At 43.8% G+C, this 18,235-nt stretch overlaps 1 protein-coding gene across 1 annotated transcript; it reads right to left on the bottom strand.

Annotated features, from left to right (window-relative positions):
* Window positions 1-12,873: 12,873 nt before the first annotated feature.
* On the bottom strand, window positions 12,874-14,934 carry c1ql2 (complement component 1, q subcomponent-like 2). The gene is made up of 2 exons (XM_046361124.1): window positions 13,988-14,934; window positions 12,874-13,463 (listed from the first exon to the last, which is right to left on the bottom strand). The coding sequence occupies exons 1-2, from the start codon at window positions 14,594-14,596 to the stop codon at window positions 13,284-13,286; spliced, it is 789 nt and encodes a 262-aa protein (XP_046217080.1). The 5' UTR covers window positions 14,597-14,934; the 3' UTR covers window positions 12,874-13,283.
* Between the last annotated feature and the right edge of the window lie 3,301 nt (window positions 14,935-18,235).

The raw sequence follows: 18,235 nt of genomic DNA on the forward strand, positions 1-18,235 counted from the left end.
AGACAGATGAGACCATGCCAAACAGAAAGACAGATGAGACCATGCTAAACAGAGAGACAGATGAGACCATGCTAAACAGAGAGACAGATGAGACCATGCTAAACAGAGAGACAGATGAGACCATGCTTTACAGAGAGCCAGATGAGACCATGCCAAACAGAGAGACAGATGAGACCATGCTTTACAGAGAGACCATGCTATACAGAGAGACAGATGAGACCATGCTAAACAGAGAGACAGATGAGACCATGCTAAACAGAGAGACAGATGAGACCATGCTAAACAGAGAGACAGATGAGACCATGCTTTACAGAGAGACAGATGAGACCATGCTTTACAGAGAGACAGATGAAACCATGCCAAACAGAGAGACCATGCCAAACAGAGAGACAGATGAGACCATGCCAAACAGAGAGACCATGCCAAACAGAGAGACAGATGAGACCATGCTAAACAGAGAGACAGATGAGACCATGCCAAACAGAGAGACCATGCCAAACAGAGAGACAGATGAGACCATGCCAAACAGAGAGACCATGCTAAACAGAGAGACAGATGAGACCATGCTTAACAGAGAGACCATGCTAAACAGAGAGACAGATGAGACCATGCTTAACAGAGAGACCATGCTAAACAGAGAGACAGATGAGACCATGCTAAACAGAGAGACAGATGAGACCATGCCAAACAGAGAGACCATGCCAAACAGAGAGACAGATGAGACCATGCCAAACAGAGAGACCATGCTAAACAGAGAGACAGATGAGACCATGCCAAACAGAGAGACCATGCTAAACAGAGAGACAGATGAGACCATGCTTAACAGAGAGACAGATGAGACCATGCTAAACAGAGAGACAGATGAGACCATGCTTAACAGAGAGACAGATGAGACCATGCTAAACAGAGAGACAGATGAGACCATGCCAAACAGAGAGACAGATGAGACCATGCTTTACAGAGAGACAGATGAGACCATGCTAAACAGAGAGACAGATGAGACCATGCTAAACAGAGAGACAGATGAGACCATGCTAAACAGAGAGACAGATGAGACCATGCCAAACAGAGAGACAGATGAGACCATGCTAAACAGAGAGACAGATGAGACCATGCTAAACAGAGAGACAGATGAGACCATGCTAAACAGAGAGACAGATGAGACCATGCTAAACAGAGAGACCATGCTAAACAGAGAGACAGATGAGACCATGCCAAACAGAGAGACAGATGAGACCATGCTAAACAGAGAGACAGATGAGACCATGCTAAACAGAGAGACCATGCTAAACAGAGAGACAGATGAGACCATGCCAAACAGAGAGACAGATGAGACCATGCTAAACAGAGAGACAGATGAGACCATGCTAAACAGAGAGACAGATGAGACCATGCTAAACAGAGAGACAGATGAGACCATGCTAAACAGAGAGACAGATGAGACCATGCCAAACAGAGAGACAGATGAGACCATGCCAAACAGAGAGACAGATGAGACCATCCTTTACAGAGAAGGAACAATGTTTGGAGGGGAGAACACCTGTTCGTTGGTATAGAAACCTTAAAGAGACATTCTCTGTTCTTTCCCTCTGAAAATGTGGCTAATGCATCACACTGGAATGCACTGGTGACCAATCAGATAATCAGGCAAACTCAGTTTCTGGATGAGTGAGGCATACAGCAAATGGAAATAACTTCATAACTCACTCATTGAGATTCGGCACCTAACTTTTACTTTAACTAGAAATAAGTTTTGCATTATCAGACTTCTGAATAATTTGAACCCAGTTGAAAAATCATTATTTGCAGGTAAGCCTCTCACTCATAATGCTTCTTATTGTTGCTCTCTCATATGAGAATGCTCTTGTTGCTCTGAGAATCAGTATGGCCACTCCTACCTTGAACCATATCAACATGCAGGACTGCGAATGAGATCCAGGTTTAATTGGTCTAATGTAAATGGGAAGCATCGGTGGCACACCAGAGGAGAGTGAACACAATGTTATTTTAAGTGGGAAAACGGAGATCAATGTCACACCAACTTGTTGTGAAGCGACGTCTTTTTCACTTCAGCTAACATCCCCCTTGCTCTCCCTCTCTTTTGCCCTCTCTCTCATTCCCTTGCCCTCTCATTCTCTCCCTCTCTTTTGCCCTCTCTCTCTCATTCCCTTGCTCTCCCTCTCTTTTGCCCTCTCTCTCTCATTTCTCCTTGCCCTCTCTCTCTCATTCCCTTGCTCTCCCTCTCTTTTGCCCTCTCTCTCTCATTCCCTTGCTCTCCCTCTCTTTTGCCCTCTCTCTCTCATTCCCTTGCTCTCCCTCTCTTTTGCCCTCTCTCTCTCATTCCCTTTCTCACCCTCTCTTGCCCTCTCTCTCTCCTTCTCTTTCCTTCTTTCTCTTGCTCTCTCTCTCTGTGATTATATCGCCCCATTTCTGCCTCCCCCTATACTCAAACAGCTACCATGTCATGCTATCTGACATATCTGAAGTATCTGTAGTGAAACATGTTTCCCTAGAACCAATATAGACCATGGATATTACATCAAACTAACAATGATTTAAGAGCTAATGCATCAACCGTAGACACAGAAAGGGGAGTTTTGTGAAGCATATAGTCTGTATGAAGCAGTCACATACTACAGAATATAACCAACTACAGAGGTAAGTTACATGTTATTATTGTACAGCAGTAGTGTGATGTCTCTAGCAATGGTATTGTGTCAGTGTTGTGTATGTATTGTGTCATTATTGTGTCAGTATTGAGCAGTGCTATGGTGTCCGTGTGTTGACACCACTGAGCCTTGTTAGTGTCTGAGGTGCTGTGTTTAAATATAAACGCTTCCTCAGGCCAACAGACGATCACTGTGGTCTCAGCTGCAGAGCTTTAGGGACAGTGTGCCTCTAATACACTCATATCAAACACATAGCAAAGCAGTCTCCATTCTTCTGTGCCTCTCACTAGCACAAAACTTCCACTCTAATGACTGCCTCTAAACACATCAACATCACACTCAGACATGAGTCGATGGGGATTCAATCTTTACCTTTAGGAGTTAAGTTCTCATTTACAGTCTCAAATTAAATCGGACATTATTGTACAAAGTAGAAAAGTCTTGTATTTAAGTGTAGCTCTTGTAACGGTATTCCTCTTCTTCAGAGGAGTAGCAAGGATCAGACCAATGTGCAGCGTGGTAAGTGTCCATAATGATATATTTAATAAATCAACAGAACACTGAACAAAATAACAAACAAACAACCGAAACAGTCCCGTATGGTGAAACCACTAACACAGGATACAGAAAATAAACACCCACAAAACACAAGTGGGAAAAGGCTACCTAAGTATGATTCTCAGAGACAACTAACGACACCTGCCTCTGATTGAGAACCATACCAGGCCAAACGCAAACACAACATAGAAAACGGAACATAGACAACCCAGCCAACTCACGCCCTGAACATACTAAAACAAAGACATAAATAAAAGAACTAAGGTCAGAACGTGACTGCTCTACAGAATGTAATGTCTAAATGGGCTGAGTAAGAGCCCTGACGAACCCTAAGTATGACATGACACTCCTAGAATTCCATAGTGGTGGCTCCTGATAGTGTGTGGGTCATGGGTAAAGGTCCCTCTCTAAGTGTTTAGTACCCTCCTGACCCTTCCACTAGGTTGGAGCTGAGGCTGCCCATAGTTACGCCAATCAAACAACTCATTATGCTAATTGTTCACCAGAGAAAGCAAGATCAGTGTTTCCACAGACACACAGTGTACTATGATATCCTGTCAGATGGAACCAATGAATGTCACATTTTTATTTGAGATAATCCTAATCTACAATATCGTGCATGCATACATTTACACGCAAAACTGTACACACACACACTTACGTACACACCTTCCACCTCACCCATTTTTGCGTTTAAGCTGCCTTGTTGAAGCTGTGCACCTTGACTATGTTCCCTTGAGCCCAATCTTACTCTTTCCATTATTTATCAGCTCTCTGACAAGAGCAGGGAAGCTGATTTCTGTCGTGTTTTAAGATGATGCGCATATGAAAAGAGCCTGTTTCCTGATAAGGTCAGACAAGGAAATGGGAAGCTTGACTTGCCTACAATGTAAAGAGACCAACTCCCAAAGTTTACTGTTCAGCCAAAACTTTTCCTTTAGGATTTTGATTTTGGCTAAGTGCCAAAGGACTTATATCTCCATTCTCTGAGCGGGTGTGTCAACAAGGATGTTTTCCATTTTCTTTAATGCCATAAGGGGCCCAGGGATTGAGACAGAGATTTCTGTTCAATGAATGCCATGATGAGGTCACCTTCTAAAAGTGATAGGTATTTGGATCTCATATAGCATAGGCTACCATCTTATGACGGGGTCTTGCTGGGATGTGTAACCTTCTAGAGGAGAACATCCTCATCTCTAGGTTATTTTCTGATTACATCCCAAATCTCCTCCACCATTTCCTGATGTTCTCTGTTCCTTGAAAACATATGTTGCTGATTCCAGAAACGTAACCGAAGCACTTTCCAGTATTTCACACAGACCCTGTCCCATCCATATAAAACCTCCACAAACTAGCCCCATCCCCCAGCCCCCAGCCCGGATCATGTCCCATTCCATCCCATATAACACCTCCAGAAGCCAGCCCGATCCCTGTCCCATCCCATATAACACCTCCATCCCCCACACCCCCAAGTCCCTGGCCCCCTGCCCAACCTCCATCCCCTGGTCCCTAGGGCCCTATCCCCTAGCCTCCAATCCCCACAGCCCTATCCAGCCCTAGCCCCATCCTCCAGCTCCATCTTCCAGCCCCTTCCCCCATCCCTCCATCTCCCAGCCTCCATCCCTCACCCTCCATCTCCCAGCCTCCATCTCCCAGCCTCCATCTCCCAGCCTCCATCCCTCACCCTCTATCTCCCAGCCTCCATCTCTCAGCCTCCATCCCTCAGCCTCCATCTCCCAGCCTCCATCCCTCAACCTCCATCTCCCAGCCTCCATCTCCCACCTCCATCCCTCACCCTCCATCCCTCACCCTCCATCTCCCAGCCTCCATCTCCCAGCCTCCATCCCTCACCCTCCATCTCCCAGCCTCCATATCCCAGCCTCCATCCCTCACCCTCAATCTCTCAGTCTCCATCTCACAGCCTCCATCTCCCAGCCTCCATCCAACACCCTCACCCCCCATCTCCCAGCCTCCATCTCACATCCTCCATCCCTCACCCATCCATCTCCCAGCCTCCATCTCCTAGCCTCCATCTCCCAGCCTCCGTCCCTCACCCTCCATCTCCCAGCCTGCATCTCCCAGCCTCCATCCCTCACCCTCCATCTCCCAGCCTCCATCTCCCAGCCTCCATCCCCCAGCCTGATTGTGTGTCATTGTCCCTCTACAGGCTGCTCTCCAGCCCAGACGATGAATCTTCTCTCTCTGCTCATCTCTTACAGATCTCCCCCATACTGGCCAATGTAAAGTGACATTTTTAGGGAGCGTGTGCGTTCCTGTGCTGACTGTGCCCGGGATGTTACCCTACACTATTATCTCATGGGTTAGTCATTCAGTGACACCGAACAAACAAGCTGTGTCTGTATAGCATTCCTGATTGGACTGACCTCATTTTCCCCTATGGAGACAGTACCGGGAAGAATCAAGAGGGGAACACTATAGTAACACCGTAATGGGCAACCCAAGCCAACACCTCTCAGCTCATATGGGTACGATTGGGACAATATGTTTCCTTAAGTGCCTTTGCCTTTGTTGTTTCTTCCCCTTTAGTTTTCAAAGATCTTCCTGGACTAAAAAAACTATTTCAAAGTGACTCCTCTTGTCAGAAGAAGTTAGTGTGGGATGCTAAACACTAACCGAAGGCCTCGTCCTCCTTCATTTGTTTCCTGGAGAAACAGAAAACGTCTTGTAGTTTTATTAGCGGTGGTGCAGAGGGAATCTAGTGTCTGTCAGAGTGTGTGTCAGGTGTCAGTGAGGGACATAAAGCACACCTGCCTCTTGTCTCTCTGGAGAGAGAGAGAGACCATCCAAATAGACAGGGAGTGTTGAATGAAGTGTTATATAATTTCCCACTGTGTTCATTTTTTTACGCCAGGGTATAAAACCTGTTGCCTTTAATTTAGGGGGCAAGCTTCAACCATAGGGGAGGGACAGCAGTAAACATATGTGTCTGTCACAAGTTGATGGTTATTGGGAAAGAATTGAGACCACTGTTTATTTGTGATGGAGGCATTGGAGAACCCTTGCTTTGACCTTGAGTTCAAAGTAAACCTCCATATCACAATCTAGAGATGAGCAAGTGCAACTGGTGAGGTCAAGTGTCTCTCTCTCTCCTACTTAAACATAATGGGTGAAAATAATGGCTAATAAACTTATTTGGATTATTACGTGACCAGTCCCTCTCTAGAAGTCAAGAAACAGATGGTGAGTTCCCACAATGCAGCTCTGTGGTGACTCCAACCTTCCCAGACCTGTCACGCGGTTGATGTTACACACAGTGGCCAGTAGTTGATGTGTAGGCTACTTCTATCAGCACACACACTTTTATTTTTGTGAGATTTTAGTCACATTTTAGTTGTGTCATACCAGTTCATTTACCCCTGTATGATGATGCTGACACCTACATGTACAGTAGTATAATGTGGCCCACGGTATACCTCAGAGAACTGGACTACTCAGCAATTTTACTCTCTCAGTTCCTATTAACTCCCCCAAGTTCTCTTTTCCCAACTGTTCTCCATCATAAAAACAAGAAAAGAAACTTGTTTTGTTGTTTCCTTGAATAAATTCAGCTAGTTGTCAGTTTCCTACTTCAATTATCTTTCAGGGCAGAGACAAGCTCACTAGTGGTGTGCAGGTCAGCTAATATAGAATGCCTTGTAGGCTACAGAGAAGGCAGAAATATTTTTTGACAGGGGGTGTATGTTTCTGCTTATAATTGCAACATTTTGGTAGGCTATTTCTTGGTCAACTTGTTTAAAATTAAATACACGCAGCTTCTTTTCTGTCATTATACAATATCTTGCCCCAGATGACTACATAAACCCTTGCTCACCAGTCATAAATCATTGAATGAATGCCTCAATCTAGTTGACTTCTGTAAAGTTTTCTCTGTCGTCTCTGCAATAAGATTTTAGATTAAAGTCAGTGTCGAGATTTCAGCTTCCATTTAACCCATCTGAACAGGAGGCTTCAGTTCCCTTGACGTGTCATAGGCCTATTTTAAGGTCGTGTTCACATGCTAGTTGGAAGGAGGAAACTCAGAAATGTCCGACTTGCTGATTCTTAAATGCTGCACGTGTTTAGCAACAACCAGTTATCAAGTCGGGATTTTCCGAGCTGCCAAGTTCCGACTAGCACGTGAACACGGCAGAAGGCCCCATCTTTTGACTGTCGAATTTGTATAGCACTTCACAATTATCACACATACCATAGGATTCATCCTCTTTTACCACTTCACAATCATCACACATACCATATGCATCATCCTCTTTTACCACTTCACAATCATCACACATACCATATGCATCATCCTCTTTTACCACTTCACAATCATCACACATACCATATGCATCATCCTCTTTTACCACTTCACAATCATCACACATACCATAGGATTCATCCTCTTTTACCACTTCACAATCATCACACATACCATATGCATCATCCTCTTTTACCACTTCACAATCATCACACATACCATATGCATCATCCTCTTTTACCACTTCACAATCATCACACATACCATATGCATCATCCTCTTTTACCACTTCACAATCATCACACATACCATATGCATCATCCTCTTTTACCACTTCACAATCATCACACATACCATATGCATCATCCTCTTTTACCACTTCACAATCATCACACATACCATATGCATCATCCTCTTTTACCACTTCACAATCATCACACATACCATAGCATCATCCTCTTTTACCACTTCACAATCATCACACATATCATATGCATCATCATCATCCTCTTTTACCACTTCACAATCATCACACATACCATATGCATCATCCTCTTTTACCACTTCACAATCATCACACATACCATATGCATCATCCTCTTTTACCACTTCACAATCATCACACATACCATATGCATCATCCTCTTTTACCACTTCACAATCATCACACATACCATAGGATTCATCCTCTTTTACCACTTCACAATCATCACACATACCATATGCATCATCCTCTTTTACCACTTCACAATCATCACACATACCATATGCATCATCCTCTTTTACCACTTCACAATCATCACACATACCATATGCATCATCCTCTTTTACCACTTCACAATCATCACACATACCATAGGATTCATCCTCTTTTACCACTTCACAATCATCACACATACCATATGCATCATCCTCTTTTACCACTTCACAAAATCTTTCCCAAACTTTTCTGGCCCTTCCATTCTCTTTGTTTTCAACTCTCCATTTTGCAGCTTTTCTCTTACTGAATTAAATTCTGACGTTGTCCTTTTTGCCTCAGTGGATCGATATGAACTTTTTCTGCCCATTCCCAAAAGCATTTGGCGATCGGCGTGTAGTATATTTGGCCCCCATAACGTGTAGTATATTTGGCCCTAGAGATTAGGCTTACGCACTAATGCCAGATAGCCTAAAAATAATTAAAGAAAACCTCAATGTAGCCTATAACAGCCTAGATATAAATATTTCATGACCCTAAACCTGCCCACCCCATGGTTATATCTGCGGGTGGTTATATCTGCGGGGACTGCGGGCTAAAAGTAGGGGCATGTTTTCATGGCTCTCAAGAGAAACCAAAATTACACCAAGAAAAAAAGAAAAATATATAAATGAATGTATCTTAAGTCTCTCTGTGTTTCAGAATGTTCCTTCAATTAGCAAGAGGTTGAATGTATCTCCCCAGAGAAAGCCATCCGAGTGAGCGAATCACCCCCTTGTCTCTGTATGTGTAGGCTGTCTATCTGGTCAAGAGTACGACTTGCCACCTGTAGCATTGAATGCAAGGGAAGGAAGCCATCGAGCACTTGGCCACCCTTGATTTTTTTGTATAAAATAAAAGCTCATCGGCATTGAGCTAAATTGAGTAAGCTCAACTGCGAATGGTCCGTGCGCACCAAAAAAAGGGTCAAGGGAAGCCCATTTGGATTTGGTTTCTCTCTAACTACATCGAATGAGAGCAATATGTCATTGACAGACACAACTTCAATTGTTGGATCTTGTTGTGTTGTTGTCAGGTGGCTCGCTGACTAAAATGGACCCTTTCCTAAATAAGCCATGGATTGAGATAGGGATTTGGTCTTGTGGTTTTACTTCACTGTACTGGCCAATAATTATAATTGATTCTGATCCAACCATAAATTCCTACATTGTGCCCCTGGCCTGAGAAGATGGAAGTTCAGTATGTAGCTAGATATAGAAGGCTAATGTTAACTAGCTAATGTCCCCATAGAAAGGAAGTTAGGCTAGTGAGCAAGCACTTTAGCCAGGTAGCCCAGGACATCAAAAAATAAAAGTGTGTACTGTACGACAGAGTGATATGTTAAACAGCCACCACTAACATTGAGTGGCTGCTGCCAACACACTGACACTGACACTGACACAACACCAGCCACTTTAATAATGGGAATTGATGGGAAATTATGTAAATATATCACTAGCCACTTTAAACAATGCTACCTTACATAATGTTACTTACCCTACATTATTCATCTCATATGCATACGTATATACTGTACTCTATATCATCGACTGCATCCTTATGTAATACATGTATCACTAGCCACTTTAACTATGCCACTTTGTTTACATACTCATCTCATATGTATATACTGTACTCGATACCATCTACTGTATCTTGCCTATGCTGCTCTGTACCATCACTCATTCATATATCCTTATGTACATATTCTTTATCCCCTTACACTTGTGTCTATAAGACAGTAGTTTTAGAATTGTTAGTTAAATTACTTGTTGGTTATTACTGCATTGTCGGAACTAGAAGCACAAGCATTTCGCTACACTCGCATTAACATCTGCTAACCATGTGTATGTGACAAATAAAAATTGATTCGATTTGATTTGATTTTGATTTGATATACTGTTTAGTCAACATGGAAGAGGATGATGGCATTGGCTTTCTTATCAAGTAGGGTGCGTCAACAGGTTTTTTCTACTTGCATGAATGCAAGCACAGAAATCAGAACCATGGACAGCCACATTATGTTTAGCTTACCTTGATTGGATTAAATCATTTTTTGTATCTTTTAGTTGGGAAGAAGTAGAAGGTGCTCAAGCAATGTGAGTAGAGGTGCAACCTAAGCATGTGTAGACATCATTGGACAGGAATGTGCACAATGCTCGCTCACCAGTAAAAATGTGTAGTTTTATTAGAGAAGCTTAAAATATTGACATTTGCATGTCAATCTTTTAAACGTGTCTAATAAAACGATGCATTTTTACTGGTGAGCGAGCATTGTGCACTTTCCTGTCCAATGATAGCCTATATTTTAGTTGTCACTGTATTAGACTAAGCATAGGTGGTTTGATGATGTTGAAATGGTGCTGGAATAGTGGGGGCAGCTCCTGTAACTCTCTGTGGTTCTAAATCAATAGTTGTTTATGTACATAATTTCAAACTTTTGGCAGCTATCTGGCTCCATAGCATGCAGACGCCTTTGAGTCACCCCGTCTAAAGCCCACATTGCGCGCCCCCTATTGGCATAGGGGGAAATGTTTCTGTTGAATCCAAAATCCCCCCTTCGCCACGTCCCGCCATTTGTGCTTTCTCACGCGCCTCCAGCATTTGAAAAAGTGTCCCAAACCTCAGGGAGTGAAAATTATTGAAGCTGCCGCAGCTAATTAGACCCTCAGACAGCCACTTCGACGGAGCCAGGAAAGATGCAGGTTTCAGAGCGAAGTGCTATCCCGAGACCCACTGTGATATGTTTGGAGTTTGGACAAACTCATACAAAATCACGGAGAGGCGTGGCTAATTACACGTGCATTTGTTTAAGTCTGGTTTCGAGACTTGGCACATGTAACAGATTAAATACCTCCCACATAAAAATATTACACTTACTGAGGTTTATATTTTGTAAAATGATAGGGGTCGGGGGTTAAATCAATAAGAGGGTTGTTCATTTGAATATCATGCTCCTTTTATTATTTAAAAGTGGAACATGAATTGTATCATTCAAGTCAAAACCTAGTCAGTTGTACAATTAAAATGTGTCATCCGCAGAGCTGCCTTATTCGCCAATCACGTCTCCGGCGCCAGGGGAATAGCTGGTTAAGTGTCTTTCTCAAGGGGGGACGACAACATATGTTTACATTGTCAACTCGGAGATTCGATCCAGCAACCTTTCGGTTATTGTCCCAAAGCTCCTACCAGCCAGGCTACCTGCTGCCCCGGCGAGTGTGTCCCGAAGTTGATCGGTTCATTGATCCCATCGCCACTCTCTGGAAGTCACCCTCGGAGTTTCATCAGCAACAATGACAAAGGAGGACCCTCCGAGCGAGTTGGTAGGGGCGAGAGGGTGGTTTGGGATTCACGGTCTGTCTTTGCCTAACCTGCGCTGTCCATGGTGCTGAAACCACTTGTCCGGCGGCGGTTGCTGTCCACGGTGCTTAAGCCCTCTGCAGCGCAGCAACTTTAGCAAATGCAACCAACAGCTTGACTTAGGAAATCCGTATAAAAGGTTATTTAGATGCGTGTGCATTATTTCGAGGAAGAAGAATGACATCATTAACTAAATGTTAACATGAACCACTGTTAACCTGTGGATCTTAATCAGCTAATCAGCCTTCTACCAAGACACGTGAAAAACATGCAGGTTGACGTTTATTGCCATGAATCTTGCCCTTGAGGAAGAACTGAGCGATTTCTGCTAGATGGTACAGCTGCGAAGTCAAAGATGGCTTTATCGTAAAAATTCATGAAAACAAAATTGTGCTTTTTGGTCTTCATTTAAGGTTGGGGTTAGGCATTAGGTTCAGGCATTAGGGTTAGGAGTCTGATTAAGGTTAGGGTTAAGGTTAGGGTTAGATTTAACATGATATTTTATGACTTTGTGGCTGCGCCACCTTTCGATCACCCTGTAGAGCTGCCTCCAGGGCAAGATTCATGACAATAAATGCCAACCTTCGAAAAAACACTCAAACATATTCAAATGTATTTGTGCAAACAATAACGGCATTCAAAGCCAAGTGCAAGCAGAAAATAAAAACATGTGCTTGATGAATAACACATGTTTACCCAGTGTTTGTGAGGGGGCATGCTTTATAGATCTTAATACAGGATTAGCAAGCAGGCGAATTATCATAAACCATCAGATCTGTTGTGCTACCTGTTCAGTGGACGGGTACCATAGTGGAGTATGAATGCTACTGTTGTCCCAGACATCTTCGTAGGACATGAGGTGCTAAGACCCACGTCCCTCCAATATTAATTGGGCGTGAATAGATCAGTGTCGAGGTAAATTAAGCCATGCAGGCCTTAGTCTGTGCCCCGTAGGACATCCATCTCCAACCGTCCCCACCACAAACACTGACAGTGACACCGGCAGTGACACCCCTGGATGGAGACTGGAGGCGTGAGACAAGAATACAGATTCCCCCGCCTAGGGACAGCCTATTTGTAGTTATAATGTGGAGTGGAGTCAGACAAAAACGCAGCGCAATGGCATTCTTAGCTAACACTCCATTAAAAACATGTATTAGGCCACACATTCTAGGCTAAATCTATTGGGAGGGTGGTTAATGTATGGTTAAAATTATATCTATAATCTACAATCTATTTGAAGGATGAATGTGATCTTAAACATGACAACAAATTCCACAAATAAACTGACATAATAGAAAACATAATTTATTGAAATACTTATATTCAATGGACGTAGTGTACTGGAATAAGCTACTATATGACATAAAACAGTTTTGTAACATACGGACCTTGGTGGAACAATAAATATTACGTCTGACTCCTTACTTCCATCTTTGTTGCTTATTTTTTATACGTATATATTTTAATAGGCTATATATCTTGAGTGGAAACAGACAGATTTTCAAGCAAAATATACCACATCACACGGAAATGTATTCTGTATACGGGCGAATGGCATGTCTTGGCTCCCCAAACCCCACAAATATACAAACAAATGACGCACAACCGCTTACAGGGGCGCCCGGACAACGGGCAACTTGCTCTAGGTATGATAGAGTCTAATAATTATAGTAGAGTTCACATCCCTGTATGTCTAGATTTAGTCCGGATACAAAATGAAACCGGAAAACGTGCTGTACTTGTTGTTGTTTCCCCCATGCGCCTTGCCTCCGTCCAGCTTGATGTAGATCTCGTCCCCGGAGTCTAGATGAAGCACTACACTGTTGCTGGCGTAGTCATAGTTCTGGTCTGCGTCTTGGGCTATTGCACTGGCGCGGACCTGCGGATAAGATGCATTATTAGAGTAGTGAAGGACTTTGCAACATGAATTATTATGCTATTGACTAACTCGTGTCCACCCTTGACCCAATGTTGAAACATTATAGATTTTCCACTTTGAACCTACCAAACTAATAAAGGGCGTCTTGTTTGTTTATGTTGGCAATGTGCATAGGCTAGACAGCTCAAACGGCTCCAGATGGTTTGACCAGGGTAGGGCTGACCGCTACAGTAGACGACAATGGTATTGTAAACACCACCAAGCGATTCGTTTGTCCTTGCTGGTGAATGAAGTGGCCCAAGCCTCTTCATTCACTGACTGAACTCACTGAGTGAGATTAAGTGCACGGAGTAGATGCCGTTTTAGAGAGACAAGCGCTTTCTGCGCGTAAAAACTCTCCAATATCAATCTGGATCAATGCACAGTGAATGCGGCCGTTCTCCTTCAATTGCAGAAGTGTATAGCATATCATGTTGACTTTGCATACGAGGAAATATAATTGCGTAATATAAGGTATAGCCTACCTGACCGTTTTTGCACAAATCTGCCCACATACTGGTCCCGTCGCCTCCACGCATTAACACATGGTATGTAAAGTAGTAGATCCCGGACACTTCACACGTGAACTTGCCGGTAGACGGGTCGTAATGGTTCCCTAGGTTTGTCACCACGTCGTCGAACCTTAGCACCTCGTATCCCTCGTGGGGGTTTTTCAGACCCACGTAAAATGCGATTTTTGTGCCGCCAATTGCGGAGTCTCGGTCCTCGCCATTTTCGGTCCTAGCGCTACTCACGGTCCCTTTAGCCGTCTCCCCCGTGGTAAGGCCGGGATAACCCGGTTTCCCCGAGTTCCCCCTGTCCCCCGGCGGTCCTCTTGGACCGGGAGGACCCGGTTCGCCTGGCGGGCCTCTCGGTCCTGGTTTCCCCGGACGACCCGGATCGCCTTTAGTCCCATGCGAGAACGCCGGGGATGGGATGGCGCTCAGGTCCTGCATGACTTCCAGAGCATTGGCGCTGGGTTTGGGGTTGTATGGATCACATATCATCCTACAGGTGCCCATCATCTCGTAGTGTGCGTCCGTCTTGGATGCTTGGACCAGCAGCGGTATCGCTATAATAAGTGCTAACACCATGACGATGCCAACCACAGCAGCAACAACACGCTTCCTCTGGAGAGTCCGAGAAGCAAGCGCTAAAAAGTCTGTTTTGCTTTGGGAAGTAATGGTGAAAGGTTGTGATTGCGCTCAAATTCAATGCAGAAAAAGCAAGTGCTCCAAAAACGAATCACTCTATTCAAGGAATATTTAAAAAAAATACGAAAACAGCAAATGTGTTGTAACCTTAAGCTTAGTTCACCTTGGGGCGCTTAACGCTGTGCCAGTATCACTACGCTTCAAAGAGTTGACAGGGGAAGTATTCGTTTTGGCATGGCTGGACACTCGCTGGATTCCGGAGCTGAATAGAAAAAGCTTCGAGCGATTTCTGCCGGGTCTGCAACAACAGAGGGGAGTAGAGCGGCGCTGACGTAACAGAAGTTGAGGGCAAAGCTTGTTGCCATTTAGATTAAGACTGCAATAATAATCATGCCATCTATATGTATGAATTATTGAATTATACATCCTCTGCACCTACCAGGAGAATATTAGATCAGAAAGCGTCTCTAATTCTTAAAAGTATAATGGGGGAGGGGTAGGGAGATCCTAAGATGACATATGGAATTGTTTTAAAAGCCTCACTAACACTTAAACCCCATTATTGAAATGTTGACAGTGAATTCTCTCCCCTTTATTACTGATTATTTGAGAGAAGACACATCTACAGTGCTTTCAGAAAGTATTCACAACTCTTTTGACTTTCTCCACATGTTGTTGTGTTACAAAGTGGGATTAAAATCGATTTAATTGTGCTTTTTTTGTCAATGATCTACACAAAATATTCTAATATCAAAGTGAAAGAAGCCTTTTAACATTTACTAAAAATAATGGAAATTAAAACACTAATATGTTAGAATCACATTTGGTAGCACTTACAGCTGTGAGTCTTTATTGGAAGTCTCTAAGAGCTTTCCACACCTGGATTGTACAATATTTGATCTTTATTCTTAAAATAATTCTTAACCTTCTGACAAATTGGTTGTTGATCATTGCCAGACAGCCATTTTCATGGCATATATTATTCATGTCAATAATTTGTCTCCCAGTGTCTGTTGGAAAGTAGACTGAACCAAGTTCCTCTAGGGTTTTGGCTGTGCTTAGCTCTATTCCGTTTATTTTTATCATAATTAACCCCTAGTCCTTGCTGATGACAATCATACGTATAACATGATGTGATGTGTTGTGCTGGATTTGCCCCAAACATAACGCTCTGTATTTTGGAAATAAAGTACATTTCTTTGCAATATTTTTTGTAGTTTTACTTTAGAGCCTTATTGCAAACAGGATGCATGATTTGGAATATACTTCTATTAAACTCGGTTTCCTTCCTCTCCGGCAACTGAGTTAGGAAGGGCGCATTTATCTTTGTAGTGACTGGGTGTATTGATACACCAAACAAAGTGCACCATGCTCAAAATTATACTCAATGTCAGCTTTTTTTTATTTTCACCCATCTACCAATTGTTGCTTTTCTTTGTGAACCATTTGAAAACCTCCCTGGTCCTTGTGGTTGCATTCGTGCTTGAAATTCACTGCTCGACTGAGGGACCTTATGTGAGGACAGATGCTGGGAGTCTTGAAGCAGGTACAGGGAGTGAATATTTATTAAATAACCGACATGAAACAAAACAAGGACAGGGGGAGCAAAACGACATGAATGCTGACACCGGGCTTAAATTGAACAATAGACAGATATAGGGGAGGCAATCAATAAGTGAAGGAGTCCAGGTGAGTCCAATGAAGCACTGATGCGCTTAATGATGGTGACAGGTGTGCGTAATGATGGGTTGCCTGGCGCCCTCGAGCACCAGAGAGGGGGAGCAGGGCGGGAGCAGGCGTGACACCTTACAGATGATTGTGTGGGGTATAGAGATGGGGTAGTCATTTAAAAATAATGTTAAAACCAATTATTGCACACATAGTGAGTCCATGTAACATATTACTTTAGTTTAGCAAAATTTGCGAAAAGTCAAGGGGTGTGAATACTTTCTGAAGGCACTGTGAGTGCACATTTTTGTTATAAATGTGTCCTGGGAAATGGCATTATTTAGTTAAAGATCCCAATTCCCCCTTTATTTTCAATGCATCAAGGTGAGGAAGGTATCCATTCCAAAGAAGAACCAAAGAATATTGGAGAAAATAATCTACATCTGTGATAATGCCAAAAGCCATACTCTGTAACGGAAAACTAATTTAAACTGTCATTTTGGGTAACATCAACAACAACAATAAATTCAATCATTTGTAACCTTTTACTGCACCATACTGGTATGTGAAGACATGCTCTAATGAATGTTGACTGACCAAAATACATTTGCATCTGACTGGACGTGTGCAGACTTTTTCATGTTTCTCCAGCTTTGCCTTTTGTCTCCAGCACCTTCATAATCAGCTCTGGATGCGTGGTAATCAGGTTGGGTGCGTGGTAATCAGCTCTGGGTGCGTGGTAATCAGGTTGGGTGCATGGTAATCAGGTTGGGTGCGTGGTAATCAGCTCTGGGTGCATGGTAATCAGGTTGGGTGCATGGTAATCAGGTTGGGTGCGTGGTGATCAGCTCTGAGTGCGTGGTAATCAGGTTGGGTGTGTGGTAATCAGCACTGGGTGCATGGTAAACAGGTTGGGTGCGTGGTAATCAGGTTGGGTGTGTGGTAATTAGGTTGGGTGCATGGTAATCAGGTTGGGTGCGTGGTAATTAGGTAGGGTGCGTGGTAATCCAGTTGGGTGCGTGGTAATCAGGTTGGGTGGGTGGTAATCAGATCTGGGTGAGTGGTAATCAGGTTTGGTGAGTGGTAATCAGGTTGGGTGCGTGGTAGTCAGGCAGGATGCGTGGTAATCAGCTCTGGGTGAGTGGTAATCAGGTTTGGTGAGTGGTAATCAGGTTGGGTGCATGGTAATCAGGCAGGGTGCGTGGTAATCAGCTCTGGGTGAGTGGTAATCAGGTTGGGTGCATGGTAATAAGGTTGGGTGCATGGTAATCAGATTGGGTGCATGGTAATCAGGTTGGTAACGTGGTAATCAGGTTGGGTGAGTGGTAATCAGGTTGGGTATGTGGTAATGAGCTCTGGGTGCGTGGTAATCAACTCTGGGTGAGTGGTAATCAGATTGGGTGCGTGGTAATCAGCTCTGGGTGCGTGGTAATCAACTCTGGGTGAGTGGTAATCAGGTTGGGTGCGTGGTAATCAGCTCTGGGTGCGTGGTAATCAGCTCTGGGTGAATGGTAATCAGGTTGGGTGCGTGGTAATGAGCTCTGGGTGAGTGTTAATCAGCTCTGGGTGCGTGGTAATCAGCTATGGGTGCGTGGTAATCAGCTCTGGGTGCGTGGTAGCTCTGGGTGTGTGGTAGTCAGCTCTGGGTGCGTGGTAAGCAGGTTGGGTGTGTGGTAGCTCTGGGTGCGTGGTAGTCAGCTCTGGGTGCATGGTAATCAGGTTGGGTGCGTGGTAATCAGGTTGGGTGCGTGGTAATCAGCTCTGGGTGTGTGGTAATCAGGTTGGGTGGGTGGTAATCAGCTCTGGGTGCATGGCAGTCAGCTCTGGGTGCGTGGTAATCAGGATGGGTGCATGGTAATCAGCTCTGGGTGTGTGGTAATCAGTTTGGGTGCATGGTAATCAGGTCGGGTG

Source organism: Oncorhynchus gorbuscha, linkage group LG09, assembly GCF_021184085.1.
Source record: "Oncorhynchus gorbuscha isolate QuinsamMale2020 ecotype Even-year linkage group LG09, OgorEven_v1.0, whole genome shotgun sequence".
Classification (NCBI taxonomy): Eukaryota; Metazoa; Chordata; class Actinopteri; order Salmoniformes; family Salmonidae; genus Oncorhynchus; species Oncorhynchus gorbuscha.

Coding starts and splice junctions, on each gene's coding strand:
- c1ql2 (XM_046361124.1), bottom strand. CDS start 14,596: ATGGTGTTAGCACTTATTATAGCGATACCGCTGCTGGTCCAAGCATCC. Junction 13,464..13,987: donor ATTTGTGCAAAAACGGTCAG/GTAGGCTATACC, acceptor TCTTATCCGCAG/GTCCGCGCCAGTGCAATAGC.